Source organism: Camellia sinensis, chromosome 3, assembly GCF_055761805.1.
Source record: "Camellia sinensis isolate YWXY chromosome 3, ASM5576180v1, whole genome shotgun sequence".
Taxonomy (NCBI): domain Eukaryota; kingdom Viridiplantae; phylum Streptophyta; class Magnoliopsida; order Ericales; family Theaceae; genus Camellia; species Camellia sinensis.
Window position 1 is genome coordinate 174,509,966 of NC_138963.1, and position 20,271 is coordinate 174,530,236.

A 20,271-nucleotide genomic window follows, 5' to 3' on the forward strand; every position below is an offset into this window, starting at 1 on the left:
CAAATTTTGCCTGAACTTTTTGCCAAGCCTTGGCCCTAGTTTAATTTAAAGAATTTAGATTTTTGGGTTGTTCAAATTTAAATATAAAAAACTTATTTTAGGTTGTCCTAAAGCAAATGTATTTCACCTTTTGATTTTTTTTTTTTCTCTTCAAAAGATACAAACACGTTAGTTTATGTACAACAAACAATAAAATATAAGCAATATGATTTAATCCAAATGATAATAAAAAAATTTATAATTTTTATTATTTCATATTTATTGCATATTTACATATAGTAGCAATAAAGTTCGGGTTCCTCAAATTGTGAAAATACTTGCTCAAGTCCTGTTCGAATTTAATTTGGACTAACAAATTTTAGCGCAATTCTATCAAAATTTGAATTTATACAACCTAGTTCCATCGGTAGACCACATGAAAGACGAATGTGGAAAATTACATAAAAAATTACAATTTTAATATAAAATAGGGGTATTTTTTTTAAGGTCCCTGATATTATGATTTTATAGTATAAAGGACATTAACTATTTTCATGATATCTAAGGTCCCTCAACATTAATCTAGAGAAATTTCAGTCCCAGAGAAAATTCGATCCAGAGAAAATTCGATCCAGAGAAAATTTAATCCATAGAAATTCTCTGATCCAAACCAGAGAAATTTCAATTCAGAGAAATTCAATTCTGTCTAAAATTTACCTCTCATTCTAGCCAAAATGAGGTGTGCAGTTCTAGAAACTAAAGAAAGAGAAAATGAAAAACATGAGTTGCAGAGATAAATCTCTCAACAGCAACGGTATACGAACACAGCTCGTTGCCTTGGAGGTGACATGCACATAATCACCAGGATGAGTATGAGAACAATCAACATAAGAGTTGACTTGATATCTGGAGCTAAAAACAAAACTCATACCTAGGACAGAGAAGAACTAAGAGTATCAACAATCAGAAATACATCACAATGAAACCAGTCCAACTCAAAACTCCATACTTATTTTCAAAATCATAGAGTTTTGATACTTTGAATAATATAAAGTGATGAATGATGATTAAAGTTTTACCACAATATTACTCGGTACTCTAATGTTGATAAAATATAAATATAAATCAGTTGAATTTATCGTTGTTGATAAAAACAAGAATCATTGAAATGCCTATGATATTATCTAGCCATTAGAAACTAACCCAGCCAGCAAGCAACTCACCTACATTTGTCTTAATGTCATGAAATGACTGTTCAATTTGAAGTTTGAACAGAAACATCTCTGTTTGACCTTTCATGGAATTAAATAATCTAAATTCACTTTCCATAATTTTCACTGGGATAAGGCTTAAAACCTTGCGAATGGAAGCTTACCAATATTCCAATGTCATCTCCTTTAATCGGGCTTCAAGCTTTTGAAAAAGGGATGTCTTCTCAAAATCTTGCCCATCATCAGTTGGAAGCAAAGAAATTCTGGACTTCCAAAGAATTTCTCTGGGTTCAACCCAGAGAAAATTTAAAATTTTCTAGTCTAGAATTTCTCTGGAACTATAAAACTCTGATTTGATCAATTTGTCATTGGTTCTGCTGCTACTGATTCAATCACAATTTCCTACACAAACAAATTAATAGTTCTTCTATGAGTTTGTGATAGATTTTCTTTAAACTTAGGCCTCGTTTGGGAACAGACTAATTTAGTAACTTTTTGGCTATTTAGCTAAAAAGGTAGGTAAAAAAAACTTGTATGTTTGGGATGACTTTTTGGCTAATTATGAAAAGATGTGCAAAAAGTAGAGAGAAAAGATAATCTTTGACTTTTTGGTATGGGTTGTTGACTTTTTGGCTAATTTAGTAACTTTTTGGCTAATTGGCTAAAATAACCTCTTGCCAAATGAATTTCTTTGGGTTGAACCCAAAGAAAATTCAAATTTCTCTGCTCCAGAATTTCTCTGGATAGAAATTTTTTCCAGAGAAAATGAATGAAGAATTTCTCTGGGTCACTTTAAGCCTTCCTCTACTGCTGCCTCTTCCTCAAGCTTCTTTTTCCAATATTCTTCAAGTAGGGGTCCAAATATTGCTTTTCCAGAAGCAGCTGCAATTCTACTAAACCCAGAAAATCAAAAGACATTATATTCAACACTTAGAGAAATTTTGAACCTGAAGATGTTATATTCAACACTGGATATATATATGTGCTGACATTGTATATATATATATGTATGTATCATATATATATATATATACATTTATCAACTCCACTCCACTCTGTTTGTTTACCTAGAAAATCAAATTTGCCAAACTTAGTGCTTTTGTTTTGCTGAATTTGTTTTCTTATTCGCCGGAAAATACCCAACACCAGTACTAGCATCACAGAGGAGAATATCCAGCAGACAAGTCAAAAAAATCAACTCATCTGCAGGATCTGCACGCCGAAACCAACATGCTGCATCTTTCTTCCCCACACACCATGACCACCGATGCAAACCCACAAACAAGCGCTACCACCGGCACAAAAAGCCGACAACATCAGAGTATAACCCAGCACCGTCGGTTTGCCATTTCTGCTGCAAAGAAAATTGCTATAAATGATTGGGTACGGAAGGAGAGACAAAGAGGGGATATGTTTAAGGACCTTAGATATCAAAAAATAATTTTGTGGACCTCTTTCATTACGAAAAGTGGAAGAGGGACCCTAGACTAATTTTCCCTATAAAATATGCAATCCATGTCATTTTAATAATTAATATTTAAATTGTGTCAATTTCGGATTTTATATATAAAAATTAAGGACATATCACATATTTTTAGAACTATTTTTTAAAAAAGTTGCTCTTGATTTTAACAGTGTCGATTGACAGAATTAGGTTGGAGAACTAAATTAAAATAATTTTTATATATTACTGATTAAATTGACATATTTTAAATATTATATACCAAAATAACAAAAACCATATATTTTGAGAACTAAAAGTAGAAATAAAACTCAATTAATTTAATTGAATCCAGGTCGTGTACACTACTACTACTCAATTTGACAAGTTTTCATTTTAGAGCGTAAAATAAATAAATAAATAGATTATACTCACCTCTCTGCTCAAGTTTGGAAAAAAAAAATATAATAAGTCCCGTTATTTTAATATAATTATATTGATTTTAATTTTAATAATATTAAAAGGACCAAAATTAATATTTTGGAAACAGAAAGATAAGCAATATAAATATATATAGAGTTAATTATTTAAAAGTCTTATTTACAAATGTATAGCAACTCAGGTCTTATCTAAGATTTTTTTAACCAATAAGTTTTATTTAATAAAACTGAGAATGTTATTAGTTTTTCTCAATTTTCAAAACTAAGAACATTATCAATTTTGCATAGTAATGTTTCAGATAATTATTTTACTAACTGAAAGAAAAAAAACAAAGCATGAGATTAAACGTTTTTGCCTATATACTTATTAGTTTGATTCAACTATTCAATAAAATCGAGAACATTATCAATTTTTTTCAGTTTTAAAACTGAGAACATTATAATTTTTTTAATATATTTTTTATTTTTTCAATTTTGCACATTAATTATAGATACAAAATTTTTAGTTTGCACAAAAAATAATTCAGTTTTTTCAATTTTTTCAAAAAAAAAACAAATTTTTTTTGAACGTAATTTTTAAAAGTTTTTTTAATTTGAAAGTTGATATTTTAAAGTTTTAAAAATCAAAATAAATGTCAAATTATCATGTTTCTTTATAGATAATCATAAATGATCAACAATCGTTATTTGAAGGACAATCTTGACTATTAAAAATTTAATAGGACTTGAAGGTTTGAAAAATCTTAATTAAAACTTAATGGAGTACAACTTAAAAAATTAAGACTTATGTTTAAATCCCTCATATATATATATATATATATATAAATATAAAAATTTTCTAACAACATAACAATAGATTATGATGAAAATATAATTAAGTGTTATGTGAATTAAAAAAATTTAACATAATTATTTTAAAATTATAAAATTTATGTATTTTCTTCAAAGTTATGGGAAAGGAGTGTGATTTAAACCACCCCCCAAAAAAAAAAACCACGCTGGTTTGGTTTTGAGTTTTTAAAAATAATTTTTAAAATTTTCAATTCCTATTTTTACATTTTTAATGATTTTTATAAATATTTTAATTAGTTTTTATTTTTTTTAGATCCACTTAATTTTAATATATATTTAAAAAATAAAAAATTTATATAAAAGTCTTTAAAAAATTATTAAATATAAGAAAAATACTTGGGAGCACTAATTAGTGCTCCCAGTAATTAGGTGGCAGTGGGTCCCGCCATGAATGATGTGATATTTTGGTCTTGGAGTTGTAATTTTTTTTATTTTTTTAATGCATTAGTGCTATTAGTGGTGATATTTTTAGTGGGATGAATCATTGTTGTAAATATAAAACATTACAAAAATATATTGCATTTTTATATTTTAAAAAAAATATTAAAAATAAAAAATATAAAAAACTCAAATTTCTAAAAAAATTGAAAAATTACAAATACATGAAATAACAGAAAAAATTTACACTATAATTTTGACACACCAAGCACAAATATATTTACACAATGCAAATAGTAAAATCACACCATAACGAAAATTTATTTATTTTTCCACTGAAATATGATTTCTCCTTTTTTAATTACTTGGGGAAATGAAATCCTCGGGAAACAGTTTTCCAGAAGGGAAATCATCCATAGAAGGCGTGAATTATAGTGCTAACAATTTGTGAAACACCGTAGTTTGATGAGCAACATAGATAGATATATAGAGAATAGCAAGTGAAGAAGAAGAAGAAGAAGAAGAAGAAGAAGGATGCAGAGGAGGAAGAAGATGAAGCCCAGCCTCAGCTTCTTTACCTTCTCCTGATACAATTAATGGCCAATTCTCAGCATCGCTGCGTTTTTGGTTCCTAACTCTCTTTTTCTCCTTCTCTCTCTAATTCTGTTTCTTTCATAGATAGAGATAACCAATTAATTAAGCTCCGTTTGGTTATTGAGAAATCGCAGAAGAAAACGAAAGAAAATGCATCATCCTTTTAACCCTAACTTATTAGAGGATTCATATTTTCAAATTTCCTGATGTTTGTTTGGTTCAATGTCGTGGCAGTTGGTAATATACCCTATGACGCCTCTGAAGAACAGCTTATACAAATCTGCGAGGAGGTTGGGCCTGTTGTGTCCTTCAGGTAAGCTTTTTGTGAAAAGAAAAAAACTATTATTGAAAACCCTAGAATTTGTTCTGTTCAAAACAAAGGTGTGGTTTCTTTCAGTATCGGCATATTTAGTATGGTGCCATTTAATTTAGGATTGCATCTTAGTTGTTAGTTAATGAAGCAAATTCGAGTTATTTTGCTATATACATCTTTCGGTTCAAACAAGGATGCTGATGGTTGGCTTTTGGAAACTACGAGGGTAGTGTGGGGATATATTTTCTGAGTACCAACACATGGCAAGGTGACGCCGACGTGTCAGCCGAGGTGCCACGTGTCTTGGTCGTTGTGCCGAGGTTATCTCGGCTAGGCCGAGGTTTCCTCCGAAGATATCGGAATCCGAGATAAGCGGATAAGGGGCAAGAGTCCTAGAATGAAGAGGGAACTCAACTTGGATAAGGACAAGAGTCCTAGATTGGGAGAAGACTTCAGTTTGGGTAAAGATAAGACTCTTAGAGAGTTTATCCTAAATCCACTGGGAGTTCCAGATTAGCAGTAATCCTAAGTCCATTAGGGCCAGGCTTCTATTGGGACTAGGATTGGATTGGCTATAAAAAAGAGGCACCCCCATGGGTCTAAGGTATGCTTTGATACTCAAGCTTGTGAGTTTAGTATTTGATTTATCTTTGAGAGATATACTGACTTGATCGTCGGAGTGCCCCCGGGTGGTCGAAACCCCCGCGGGATTCTTATATTTCTGTTACAAGTCAGTCAGGTGCCATCTATTCTGCCAGTGCTCTCCAGCTGGTTACTAAGCGGGCAGTGTGGTCGGAAAATCACCCACACAATTTGGAGTGGAACAGTTGCAAAGCTCTTGGAGTTTACGAATTAATGGAACCAGAACCTCGGCTAGGAGGTGCAATTTCAAGCAGCTTGGAAGGCATAAATCTTGATACTTGACAGAAGTGGACAGCAAAGTCCAGGGAACTTTGAGGTCGGCAAGTTTGATCTCGGACAGAGGGGCATAGATGAACGAACAGTGTAGGTTCCATCACCTCAGAATGCCGAGGTAATAGAACCTAGGGGGCAGTTGTGGGGATATATTTTCTGAGTACCAACACATGGCAAGGTGACGCCGACGTGTCAGCCGAGGTGCCACGTGTCTTGGTCGTTGTGCCGAGGTTATCTCGGCTAGGCCGAGGTTTCCTCCGAAGATATCGGAATCCGAGATAAGCGGATAAGGGGCAAGAGTCCTAGAATGAAGAGGGAACTCAACTTGGATAAGGACAAGAGTCCTAGATTGGGAGAAGACTTCAGTTTGGGTAAAGATAAGACTCTTAGAGAGTTTATCCTAAATCCACTGGGAGTTCCAGATTAGCAGTAATCCTAAGTCCATTAGGGCCAGGCTTCTATTGGGACTAGGATTGGATTGGCTATAAAAAAGAGGCACCCCCATGGGTCTAAGGTATGCTTTGATACTCAAGCTTGTGAGTTTAGTATTTGATTTATCTTTGAGAGATATACTGACTTGATCGTCGGAGTGCCCCCGGGTGGTCGAAACCCCCGCGGGATTCTTATATTTCTGTTACAAGTCAGTCAGGTGCCATCTATTCTGCCAGTGCTCTCCAGCTGGTTACTAAGCGGGCAGTGTGGTCGGAAAATCACCCACACAATTTGGCGCCGTCTGTGGGAAAGAAAGAAGAATAGATGGCCAATGACGAACAGAATGACTAGATTAGAGACTACGCTCCTGCTGGGAGTGGAAGACCTATTGATCTCGACGTTGAAGGGGACAATAGCAACACAGATACTCATGACCAGAGTCACGGAGTGAAAGAAGCCGGCCAGGAAGGTGACGCACCAAAGACAACAGATCGAAGCAACGAAGACGACCTCCAGGTATGAAAGGATAGATACCTGCGGAGGAACGAAGACCCTTCTAGAAGGGATGCAAAGACAGGGGGCATGAGCGCTCCCAAGAAGATAACATTCAAGTATAGAAGAGCTCAACCTGAGTGAGCAAATCCCGGATCCCAGATCCCAGAAGACATGATCTCGGCCTAGATTAGTAGGTCCGAGAAAAGAAGAGCTCAACCTGAGTGAGTAGATCCAAGATTCCAGAAGATAAGATCTCAGGACCTGAGTCCGAGAAGAGAAGAGCACAATGAGCAGATCTCAAATCCCAGAAGATAAAAAGGAAACACACAAGATCAGACTAAAGTTGGCCAGAATTGAGAAGTATGCTAGGGCCGAGGAAGACATGCCAGGAACAAAGGCATCGGAACAAGAAAAGAGAAACGGCTCGCCGATGCGAGGCCGAAAATCAAACTCAGGTTGGAGCCAAGTAAGATCAATAGAGAAACCAAGGCCGACAACCTCGGATTGAATTCAACCTCGGCGATAAGGTCGAAGCTACATGATGAGAACCCAAGTGGATTTTAAGTTCACATTGGGGGCAAAGAGAAGAAGAATGCGGTTACCACTTGTTGAAATTTGTAGCAATTTACAAGTTGGTTAAACCAATATGATGCTTAGCCGAAGTTAAGCCGATATGATACTTAACTGAAGTTAAGCCGAGATAATGCTTAACCGAAGTTAAGCCGAAGATGATGTTTAACCGAAGTTAAACCGAGATAATGCTTAACCGAAGTTAAGCCGAGACGATGCTTAACCGAAGTTAAGCCGAGATGATGCTTAATTGAAATTAAGCCGAGATGATTCCTTGTCTCCACTTGTTGAAATTTGTAGCAATTTACAAGTTGGAGTCAAGCTGATTCCTTGTCTCCACTTGTTGAAATTTGTAGCAATTTACAAGTTGGAGTCAAGCTGATTCCTTGTCTTCACTTGTTGAAATTTGTAGCAATTTACAAGTTGGAGTCAAGCTGATTCCTTAATTCACTTGTTGAAATTTGTAGCAATTTACAAGTTGGAATTAAGCTGATTCCTTATCTTCACTTGTTGAAATTTGTAGCAATTTACAAGTTGGAGTTAAGCTGATTCCTTATCTTCACTTGTTGAAATTTGTAGCAATTTACAAGTTGGAGTTAAGCCGAGATTACTGTTTCTCTTCACTTGTTGAAATTTGTAGCAATTTACAAGTCGAAGTGAAGCCGAGGTTATAGTCTGCACACTTGTAGCAATCTACAGGTTGGTTAAACCAGAGAAGATGCTTAACACTTGTTGAAATTTGTAGCAATTTACAAGATAATGTTAAGCCGACATGTGATCATCTGTTGAAATTTGCAGCAATTTACAGGCTGAGGTAAAAGCTAAGTATATTGTTTAAACACTTGTTGAAATTCGTAGCAATTTACAAATAGATTATTGTTTAACACTTGTTATGTTAATCCTTGTTGAAATTTGTAGCAATTTACAAGTAGGCTAGACCGAGATCACCGTTTAAACACTTGTTGAAACTTGAGAAAAAGTTTGCAAAGTTAACATTGAGTAGTATATGTTTCACACTTGTTAGAATTTATGAAAAGTTTGCAGGTCAGTATATTGCCGAAGTAAAAGTTTTGTAGCTATTATACCCGAGGTATGTAACCCCGAGAAGATTGCACAAATGAGGCAAAGTATGAAAGGCATGCACAATATTCTAAGTATAGAATCTTGCAAGAGCAGTTAGAAGAAGATCAAAACAGAATTCGTCGTGATTGACACACCTTCACCTTATAACATCATCTTGGGAAGGCGATGGTTGCATGCAATGGGGGCAGTTCCCTCAACGTTGCATCAACTATTGCGGTTCTCCACAGAACATGGGATTGAAAGAGTCAGAGGGGATCAACTGCAGGCGAAGAATTGCTCCATGGCAGCAATGAAAACTACCTGCAACATTCGGGAACCAGGGAAGGCAGAGATTGAAGACGAGGACATGGAGGTCCTAGATGATGTCGGCAAGGAGCCAGTCAAAAAGAGTGAAGAGACACTGAAGAAAATCCTTGTCCGGGAGGGCGATGAAGAGCGCTTCATTCAGAGAAGGAAAGTTGAATTAGACATTGAAGAACAAGGAGGCACATCGGCCATATGCAGAGCTTACATTATCTAAAAAACAAAAAGGTACAAGAGTACAAGCGACAAAAAAAAGGAAAAACTTCAAAAACTGAGATGATGCTTAACCGAAGATAAGCCGAGATGATGTTTAACCGAAGTTAAACTGAGGTGATGTTTAACTGAAGTTAAACTGAGATGATACTTAACCGAAGTTAAACCGAAATGATGTTTAAGGGACAAGAGTGCACAAAGTTAAATGTCGGCAAAAGATTTGCCAGAGTCAAACGACGTTTTGATTAGAACCACTAAGTGCACGCCAAAAGTGGTGACCGGAATTGTGAAAGGAATAAATGCTTCAAGAGACAGCGATTATAATTTGCAAAGGCCAAAGAGAAAGAGGGTCTAAAGGGGGTGAATTAAATACCAGAAGTTGTAATACATCGGCGAAAGAAGAACACATCAGGTCTACAGCACGAGGCCCACTTCCCTAATGTGATCCTAAGTACAACTTGCGTTCACATTAGGGGGCAGGGAGAAGGTGTAGGGGGGAAGGAATGATAATTAAGGAGCAAGGAATGTTAACACTTGTTGAACTTTTTTGAGCAAATTACAAGATGAGTTAACCGAAGATTATGAAGTCTACCACTTGTTGAAATTTGTAGCAATTTACAAGTTTGGTATAGCCGAGATAACACTGAAAGACGTTTTCCGAGATATGATCAACCGAGATGACCAACTAGCTTGTTAAGAGCTGAGAAGGTTGGCAAGTACAAAAATAAAGACCTTAAAGAACTAGGGACTGAAAGCAAGAACGTCGGACTAATCTGCTTCAACGGACGACAATGGCTCAGCCTCGGCAGTCAGTTGGAGGAGCTTCTCTGTCATTACCTCGGCATCAATTTCAAGAAGGAAGTAAAACTACTCGGCATCAGCGGTAGGTTGTGTCTCACCCCCAGAAGACAGTTGGAAAGAACTTCTCACCAGCCTTCTCAGCCACGAGCTCAGCATCAACCACCTGAAGAGTTTGATCAAAGCTCTTCTTAGCGATTGGCACCTCGGAGTTTGAAGGCAAAAATTGAAAGCAAGAATCTGGAAAAAGACACAGAAAACAGAAACAAGAATGTAATTCATAATCAAGAATGGTGATGAGGCTATCAAGAAATCAAGACCAAAAAAAAAAAGATTGCACAAGTGTGTCAAGCCAAGAACAGTGGTAGAAATCAACAGATATGTGAACAGTGTGTATTCAAGAAGAAGGTTTAGAAATAACGGGTAAAACAAGCAATGGTGATTAAACAATGAAGCAGAGCTTCTTGGAAAGCAACAAGAAATAAAACCAGGAGGAACAGTGGCTTACCAGAAAGAGGGAAGCCGGAATGAGAGACAAAGTTCAAGAATAACGCCAAGTGCACAGGCACTAAGTAAGTATGTGAAGAACAAGAAAGTAATGACCCAGACATGATGCTAGCAACAGAAAGCGGATATGACAAGAACAAGTTCCAGACATTTTAGCAATAAGAAATCAAAAACTTGAAGACAGACGAGAACAGAAAGCCACAGATGGCGAATAAACAGATTCAGAAGAGTTATGAAAGATTGAGCTTAATAGCAAGTAAAGAGTTTATGAACCTACAAAGTGATATGAACGTTGATATGAAAATCGCCGGAGTCAAATAGATGACTGGAAATCGGGAACTCACCAGAGAGTGCGAGTGGAACAGTTGCAAAGCTCTTGGAGTTTACGAATTAATGGAACCAGAACCTCGGCTAGGAGGTGCAATTTCAAGCAGCTTGGAAGGCATAAATCTTGATACTTGACAGAAGTGGACAGCAAAGTCCAGGGAACTTTGAGGTCGGCAAGTTTGATCTCGGACAGAGGGGCATAGATGAACGAACAGTGTAGGTTCCATCACCTCAGAATGCCGAGGTAATAGAACCTAGGGGGCAGTTGTGGGGATATATTTTCTGAGTACCAACACATGGCAAGGTGACGCCGACGTGTCAGCCGAGGTGCCACGTGTCTTGGTCGTTGTGCCGAGGTTATCTCGGCTAGGCCGAGGTTTCCTCCGAAGATATCGGAATCCGAGATAAGCGGATAAGGGGCAAGAGTCCTAGAATGAAGAGGGAACTCAACTTGGATAAGGACAAGAGTCCTAGATTGGGAGAAGACTTCAGTTTGGGTAAAGATAAGACTCTTAGAGAGTTTATCCTAAATCCACTGGGAGTTCCAGATTAGCAGTAATCCTAAGTCCATTAGGGCCAGGCTTCTATTGGGACTAGGATTGGATTGGCTATAAAAAAGAGGCACCCCCATGGGTCTAAGGTATGCTTTGATACTCAAGCTTGTGAGTTTAGTATTTGATTTATCTTTGAGAGATATACTGACTTGATCGTCGGAGTGCCCCCGGGTGGTCGAAACCCCCGCGGGATTCTTATATTTCTGTTACAAGTCAGTCAGGTGCCATCTATTCTGCCAGTGCTCTCCAGCTGGTTACTAAGCGGGCAGTGTGGTCGGAAAATCACCCACACAGGTAGTATGACAAAGTTGAGCAATTAATGTTATCGACTGATGTTTCTTTGAATGTTACTGGCATGAATACTGAAGTTATTTTGCTGCTGTCATTTGCTGATGAGTACCTATAGTTGTGTCAACTCGGAAATGGAGTAAGGCTGATTTTCCATTTGTAAGGGGTTGGGGATAGAGTCATAGAGGCTGAGGTACAATGGCACTGGCTTTTGGGGAGGGTGGAAGGGTTCTGTTGTTGTAGTATTCATGCAAAAGTTTACTAGCCAAAAAACTGAAGTGTTGTGCAAAATAGAAATTCCAAATACGGGGCTACTACATTAACTGGAGCCTTCAGGCAGCATTGTGGAAAATAGATATCTCAGGATAAAGTTTGGACGAGGCTAATCTTTGGAATTTGGCACCTGCATTAATGACCATGTGTTATTTTTTGTATGTACAGAATGCACCAGGCAGGGTAAGTGTTTGTTTGTTTATTTGTTATTTTTTCCAGATAATCAATCACATGGTTATGCTTATCTGCAAGATGGGTGATAATATTGCCTCCATAGGTAGACATTCTTGTTTTGTCAAGCCATAATATGTTAACTCCAATGGGAGTTATCTGACCCTGGTCTCAACTGGAAGCTCCTACCCCCTCTTTGGGATAACAAGTTGGCAACTTGCCAATGAGCACCTTAATATTTTGGAAAGCTTTAAGTGGTACTCTGAGATGGGGACTGCTCCATTCCTTCTATCAAAACAGGGCTACTGTGCCGAGTCTTAGTAGACGATAATAGGATTGGTCAAAGAAGACCTTTTGCTGTATTTGTTTGAGTCTTATGACTCTAGAAAAGGGACCTGAGTTGATATTGAGTGAAGTAAGCGCCTAAGACGGAACTGCCTTGATGACGCGGCACACATACCTCTGATTGGTACTGGAGACTACCACTGTCTAATTGATGCATATGAGTGTAATGAAACTTAATCAAGTGCTTCCCATAAAAGGATGCAAGGTGGATTTGAGTTGGGTAAGAGGGTAGTTTCATGGACTAACCCATCTGTTTTGTTCAACCCAACACTCTTTAGACAAGCAACTTATTTTCCTTCTATCTTATGAAAGTGGCAAATGCCTGTTCTTTTTAACAAGATTTCTAGAGATAAATGTTGAAGGTCTCTTTGTTTTGTGTTGAAGGGATATGTCACGCCCCTTAGTAAATTATTTTGTATCTTTAATTTCTCTTTTTCTTTAAACGACAGCGATTTGCATGTTTATTTGATTCCTTTTTGTCTCATTCAGATTAGTTATTGATAGAGAAACTGGGAAACCAAAAGGTTATGGATTCTGTGAATATAAGGATGAAGAGACAGCTTTAAGTGCTCGCCGTAATCTCCAAGGGTATGACATCAATGGCCGGCAATTACGAGTTGATTTTGCTGAAAACGATAAAAATGCTGACAAAAATCGAGAACAGGTAGATATTCAGATTTCTTGCAAAACAAAACATTTCTTTTATCATTATTACCATTGTCATCATAATCTTGGAAGCATGGTATAGGGACCTGTTTACTTCATTTGCATTGAATGACTTTCTACTTTATGAGTTTGAAATGCTAAGGTACACGAGTCATTGTTCCATATGTCAATCTCCTGTCTGAATGCTCTGACATGGATGGTGTACGGGGAGCAAATATTCCGGCAAGCCCGTATTCCTTTCTTCCGAGCTCCGTCGATGTCCGATCACCTACGAGCAAATAATGGTGAGCTACCCGGCGGTGTGTGGCCGGAAAAACCCTCCGACGGTCAAGTTAGCACACACCTTAGGATGGATAGAGAGAAGGGAGAGAGTGTTTGAGTGTAAGAAATCCTTACAGATGTGTTCGTCTGTCGCGTATGGGGGGCGCAGACATGCTTATATACCTTCTGAGCCCCATATCCACTCCCTGTCATCTCCTGACACGTGGCTCTGCTATCCCATCTGTCAGCATAAACCATGCCGTTCATCACCTGCTCTCAACTGCCTGTCAGCATAGCTGGAGCTCGGCAGCCGAGCTGCCCTACCTCGGTCATACCATGCTTCATACCTTAAGCGCCTAACCGGATAACCGAATGAAGGACCGGGCTAGGCGGCATCTCGGCAGAGCTTAGCCCGGGCTCCTCCTTTGGTCGGCCTTCTCGCCGGTCAATCAACTACCTCGGCTGACCGCGCCTTTCCGAGCGCCGGCCTCTCGGTCTGTCTGGTCTCGACAATCCTCGGACCGAGCATCCTAGCCTGACCGGTCACTTCCTGGTCGAGCAGCTTCTGCACGGTCCGGGGCAACACACATACCAAACTCTGCCCGGCCCAACTTCTGGTAGCCCATTTCCGAGTGAACAGTCGATCATCTCGGCCCAATGCTATGCTGGGCCCTCAACTTGTTCGGTCTATACCTCGGCCCAACACTGGAGCATAAATCACCCTCTCAATTGCCCCTTAATTCCGTCCGCGGAAGCGTGACTGGGATTATTCACCTCGTCCGAGATAACGTTTCTCCGGTCGTCAAGACGCCAAGCCTCGACCGAGCTAGTTGACGTAATTGTCCGCAGATTTGACCGGTTATATTCCTCGGCTGACCTATTCCCGTTGAAAGTAGCTCGGTTGGCTCTTCGTCTTTTCAACCCGTCGCTTCAGTCCTGCCAAAGCCATAAATGGGGACACGTGGCGGTCTGCCATTGGTCATCGGGCAGCCAACCCGCCGTTTTTGCCAGAATTTGAATTTGGGCGGCCTTTCAACCTTACAAATACAACCCCCTCCTCAAGCCGTTTCTTCCTACTGCCCTTATACTTCCTGACGATCCAGAGCTCAAGCCTTCTACTCGATCTCGACTGCCATTTCTCACTCTTGGAAGAACTGCCCCCAACCTCCAAAGGTAAGATTTTCGATCCCCCTAGTTGCTATTTTCTTTCATTTTACGCACATTAGGGTACAAAAACATAGCTATTAGGGCATAGGTCGTAAAATCCGCATCAAACCTTCCACTGTTCTTGGTGTTCTTCGTCTGCCTGAAGAACACTGAAGAACTGGGGTGAACCGGGCTCTGGGCCTTCTTTTGATCCAAAAAACCAAACAAACCGGGCAAACAACATGTTTGTTTCAACCAAGGCGAAAACCGAGATAACAGAAGGACTCGGCCGTTAACCGGGCTAACATCTGGTCCGCTTGGGCGACCGGGCTCCTTAGATAGAGTAGACAACCGAGGTGGTTTGGCACACTTGATGGCCGAGCTAAATCCAGCACCTTCGCGCGACCGCGCTAACACTTGCCATCCTTTTCCTGCAGAGTCCAAGGGGACCACCGTCATTCCTGAGGCTCTCAGGACCGGGCAACATCCAATACCCAGAGCCAAACCCCTCAGCCGGGATACACTAAGCCGGCCAAAAATGGGGAAGTTCCGCTTCCTAGTGGATACTCCGGCTGCGCTGGTTACATTTAGGGAGGACTACGGCGTCCCGGCCGATGTCCACCTGCAGCTCGCAGAAGAGGAGACCACACCTTGGGGTAGGGAGGAGTGCCCCTTCACCGTGCTATCCATCGTTGAAGGGGGTCTTCGTTTCCCGCTCAACCCTCTTATAACCGAGTTCCTCCGCCGCACCGGGCTGGCACCCACACAGGTGTCCACCAACACTTACAGAATAATCAACGGCGTTCACGAATTGAATCAACGGCTGGGCACCAACTTAGGCCTAGCCGAGATATTGAGGCAATACACAATGGGCCACACCGGCGACGGCCTAGCTTACTACTTGAAAATAAGACCGGGCAAGGAAAAAATCATTACCGGCACCCCGGACAAAGATATGCACGATGATGATTTTTTCTGGGTGTCCGGCAACTACGAAACAGCCGAGGTGCCGGGCTGGTTCATAAACAAGGACTTCGGTTCTTCATGTAAGCCACTCAAACTTGCTCGGTTAACTTTATTCTTTAGTTTTACTAACCGGTTTCCCTGTTTCTTTTGCAGCTATCCAAGCCTTGCAAGCCAACTACCAATTCCCCAACGTCGAGGCAATTCGGGCCGTGCTTAGGTACCGTCACCGAGACTGCAACGAATTGCTCGGCTACACACCGACTTACAGATATTCTGCTCCGCGCCGGAGTAGAGTAACTGACTTCCTCAGAGCTCCTTCGCCACCTCCAGATCCAACCCTACCAGACGTCCCATTAATCCGGTTAACCGACGAGCAAGAAATGGCCAAAAGATCTCGGATCAAAAACCTTCTAACTGCGACCTCAGCCGAGATACCGAGCGTCACCACCCGTTCCCCGGCTGCCGGTCAATCGAGTGCAGCCGTCGTAGCCCTTGCATCTCCAGCTCCAGCTGCCGTGCAATCTGCCAGAGAAGCGCGCCGGGCTGGAAAAAGACCTAGGGCAGATCCCTCTGCCGAGCTCGTCACCGAGCTGACAACCGAACATCCTGCTGAAACTCCTGCTCCCGTGCCCGCTTGGCGTCCTCAGCTGAAGCACCGGGGACAGGACATCCCGGCGACTGCTTCGATCAAGGCAGATAAAGAACATTTGCTTGCCTTCGATCTCTCCAAAGCATTTCTCCTACCGGGCGACGTGGTAGGCAGTGATCACGTCCCTGACACCCGGCTGGTAAAATCTTCCGTGAAGTCCATGGCCAGGGTAAGTCGGCGTTCTTTTTAACATTTCACAAGTGTTTGCTCGGTCCTTCTTGCTCGGTCCCGTTTCTGATGTACTTTGCTTCTTTGTGCAGGCCATTCAGAAACAACATTTGGTCTTGGAGCGCATCCACCGGCTTAGGTAGAAAGCCAACGACACTGCCAGCCATGTTGAAAACCTTCAAGCCGAGCTCGGCCGGGCTAAAGCTTCTCTCGAGATGGCCAACCATGACAATAACAGGCTGCTCGGTCAACTGAATGCAGCCGAGAAAAAACAAAACGAGCTCCAGGCCGAGGTGGACACTTTGAAGAAGGCAAAGAAGAAGGCTTGCCGGGCTGCCAACAACGCGGGTTTTAACGAGGCCGAGATGAATTACAAGAAGCAAGTCTTTGCAACACAAGACATATACTTCAAGGCTGGCTGGAAATCCGCTTGCGAACAGCTCGGCCAGGGCTCCGACACCGACGTTTTTGCCAATCCTCCCAAAGCTTCACTACCGGTCTACCTCGTGCCATATGCAAATGATGTATTCAGTGCGCTTCAAGCGGAGGCCGAGGAGGGGCTTGAAGAAGGAAGTGATGAGACAGATTCGGAGGCTGAAGACGCCGTAGTGGAAGTGCAGCCCGGTCAAGTTGAGCCCGGTGCCCAAGAAGCGAGCCCAACCACCAACCTTGAGACTGCCGAGGATGAATTCACCAATCTATCCCCCCTGGTTTAGTTTTCTTTTCTTTGCATTTTTGCTTTCAATACTTTTGATGTAACCGGGCTCTGTCCCCACCTCTTGTAATGAATTTCTTTATCAATGAAAAATTTTAAATTTTCGCCAAGTGTACACACGGTTGTAATCAATTCTGTCTTCAGCAAAACATCTCGGTATAACTCATCGAACCGGAATACATAACACGGTCTAAGTACTTTAGCAGAACGAGACAAATTCATGAACCGAAATAGCCACTTCGGCTGTAACTAAGTTGAACAAACCAACACTTCCAACCGGAGTACATCATCTCGGTTGGGAAGCCAAAGTTGGACAAGACACCAACTCTTCCAACCGGAGTACACCATCTCGGTTGGGAAGCCAAAGTTGGACAGAACACCAACTCTTCCAACCGGAGTACACCATCTCGGTTGGGAATCCTAAGTTGGACAAAACACCAACTCTTCCAACCGGAGTACACCATCTCGGTTGGGAATCCTAAGTTGGACAAAACACCAACTCTTCCAGCCGGAGTACACCATCTCGGTTGGGAATCCTAAGTTGGACAAAACACCAACTCTTCCAACCGGAGTACACCATCTCGGTTGGGAATCCTAAGTTGGACAAAACACCAACTCTTCCAACCGGAGTACACCATCTCGGTTCTAAACATTAAAACAAGAATCCATGTGCTAAAGCAAAATTACTTCTATAATTTTGACAAAAAGAATTACATTCTGCTTTGCAAGCCAAAAAATTTCCTTACAAAAAGAGGAAAGTAAAGCTTAAAAATAATACAATTTCAAGTTGGCTGCATTCCATGGCCGGGGTATAGCTCTTCCCTCTAGATCCTCCAAATGGTAAGCCCCCTTGCCGGCCAGACCAGTGATCTTGTAGGGTCCTTCCCAATTTGCCCCTAGTTTGCCTTCTCCTGGCACCAGGGTGTTGCCCATAATCTTCCTCAAAACCCAATCCCCAACTTTGAACGGTCTGGGGTGCACTGTCCTGTTATACTTCTTGGAGAGCTCTTGTTGGTAGGCGGCCACATGGATGAGGGCTTTCTCCCGGCGTTCTTCCGCTAAGTCCAGCTCCAAGGCAATAGCCTCGGCATTTAGCTCGGGCTCAAAACTCTCGGTTCTGAGGGTGGGCATTTCAACTTCCAAGGGTATGACCGCCTCCATGCCGTAAGCCAAAGCAAATGGAGTTTCCCCGGTTGAACGTCGCGGGGTTGTTCGGTATGCCCAAAGTACACTGGGCAATTCCTCAGCCCACTTTCCCTTGGCCTTTTCCAGCCGTTTCTTCAACCCATCCAGTATAGTCTTGTTTGATGCTTCGGCTTGACCATTGGACTGCGGGTAGGCCGGGGTGGAGTTGTAGAATTCTATCTTCAGATCTTCACAAAATTCTCTGAATAGGCGACCGTCAAACTGGGTGCCGTTGTCAGAGATCAAAATCTTGGGGACACCAAACCGTGTGACAACGTTCTGCCAGACAAATCGCTTCACGTCTTTCTCTTTGATGGTTGCCAAGGGCTCAGCTTCAACCCACTTTGTGAAGTAATCTGTGGCCGCGATGAAGAATTTCCGGTTGCCCGGTGCTGTTGGCAATGGTCCCACTATATCTAGCCCCCACATGGCGAAAGGCCAAGGACTGGTGAGGGGAAGAAGTTCCCTGGCAGGCTGATGGATCTGATGGGCGAATTTCTGGCATTTCTCGCACCTGCGGACATATTTTTGTGCGTCGGCCTGCATGCACGGCCACCAGTACCCCTGCGAAATAGCTCGGTAGGCCAAGGACCTGCCCCCGATGTGGCTGCCACAAATGCCTTCATGAATTTCGGACAAGAAGGCCTCCACACTGTTCGGGTGCACGCACTTGAGATACGGACCGGTGAAGGACTTCTTATACAACGCGCCTGATGGAGAGAGCCAAAACCGCTCTGACTTCACCCGGATTTTGTGTGCTTCTTTCTTGTCCGCTGGAAGAGTCCGGTCTCGGAGGAACGAGATCAAGGGGTCCATCCATGAAGGACCTAGCTCGGCGCAGAGTACATCCGTCTGCCCGGCGTTTTCAATGCTTGGCCGCGGAAGAAAGTCAATCAACAGGGGGTTTGGAGATGTGCTATCTATCATGGAAGCGAGGCCGGCGAGTTCATCAGCCCGGCTGTTTTCTTCCCGACCAATCTGCTGGACTCTGATTGCCTCAAACTGCTTGATATGGTCCCTGACCAGAGCTTGGTACTTCGCCATTCTGTCGTCCTTTGCTTCATAAATCCCTGAAACTTGGTTAACCACAAGCTGGGAATCACTATATACCAGAAGCTCGGCAGCCTTCATTTGGATTGCGCTCTTGAGCCCAGCAAGAAGCGCCTCGTACTCAGCCTCGTTGTTAGACGCCGGGAAGCCGAGTGTGATAGAATGCTCAATGGTTAGGCCGTCCGGGGATATAAGAACGATACCAAGGCCGGCACCATGACGGTTGGACGCTCCATCAACAAAAAGCTTCCACATGTCCCCCACGAAAAGCTTCCAGCAGTCAGATGGGTCCTGAGAGTTGCGAAGGGCAATGGGATCACAACTGCTCGGCTGTGCGGTGTCAAGTTTGGTGTTGACCGGTTCAAAGTCAGTGCCCCTTGGTGATTCGACACCGGACTCAGCAAGTTGGTCCGTAATGCCCAAGTCCGTAGGCGAAACACCAGGTTGCGGTGTGAAGCCGGCCGCAGGTTCTGAGCTGCCTGGAACCATTCCTTCCCCCCTTGAGGATTCGGCACCGGACTCAGCAAGTTGGTTCAGAATGCCCAAGTCCGTAGGCGAATCATCAAGTTCTGAGCTGTGTGGAACCATTCCTTCCCCCCTTGAGGATTCGGCACCGGACTCAGCAAGTTGGTTCAGAATGCCCAAGTCCGTAGGCGAATCACCAAGTTCTGAACGGTGAGGAACCATTCCTTCCCCCCTTGATGATGCGGTACCGGACAGAGTGGATGGGTTGGTGATACACAACTCTGTCATCGCAGCACCGGGAGGTATTACCGTGCAAACTGAGGGAACGGCAATGGTGCGCGCTAACTCCGCGGCGCGACCGTCGGCAGCTGGTTGTGCCTCGGTTGGCATTGTCTGCGTCTCATCATCTGCCTCGGCAATGTCGACCGGGCATACCGGATGAGTGCCAGGTGAGAACTCGGCAACAAAATCGGCCAAGGTTTGGGCTTTGATCGCGGTGCGTGGCTGGAACTTCACAT

General features: G+C 42.2%; 2 protein-coding genes across 7 annotated transcripts in view; both read left to right on the forward strand.

Annotated features, from left to right (window-relative positions):
- The first annotated feature begins 4,548 nt into the window (after positions 1–4,548).
- Positions 4,549–20,271, forward strand: part of LOC114289817 (cleavage stimulating factor 64) — a 78,818-nt gene continuing 63,095 nt past the window's right edge. For 5 of the 6 annotated variants that reach the window (XR_014364782.1, XR_014364781.1, XM_082921482.1 and 2 more), the window contains exons 1-3: positions 4,549–4,928; positions 5,130–5,208; positions 12,972–13,146. Coding sequence is in view for 3 of the 6 variants with exons in the window: in XM_082921482.1 (XP_082777608.1) it covers positions 4,898–4,928; positions 5,130–5,208; positions 12,972–13,146 (285 nt within the window). In the remaining 3 variants the exon portion in view is untranslated. Of the gene's footprint in view, positions 4,929–5,129; positions 5,435–11,699; positions 13,147–20,271 lie in introns of those variants that run through there. The other variant, XM_082921484.1, reaches the window with a different exon arrangement.
- LOC145822920 (uncharacterized) lies at positions 15,629–16,620 on the forward strand. The gene is made up of 2 exons (XM_082921485.1): positions 15,629–16,339; positions 16,431–16,620. The coding sequence occupies exons 1-2, from the start codon at positions 15,902–15,904 to the stop codon at positions 16,479–16,481; spliced, it is 489 nt and encodes a 162-aa protein (XP_082777611.1). The 5' UTR covers positions 15,629–15,901; the 3' UTR covers positions 16,482–16,620.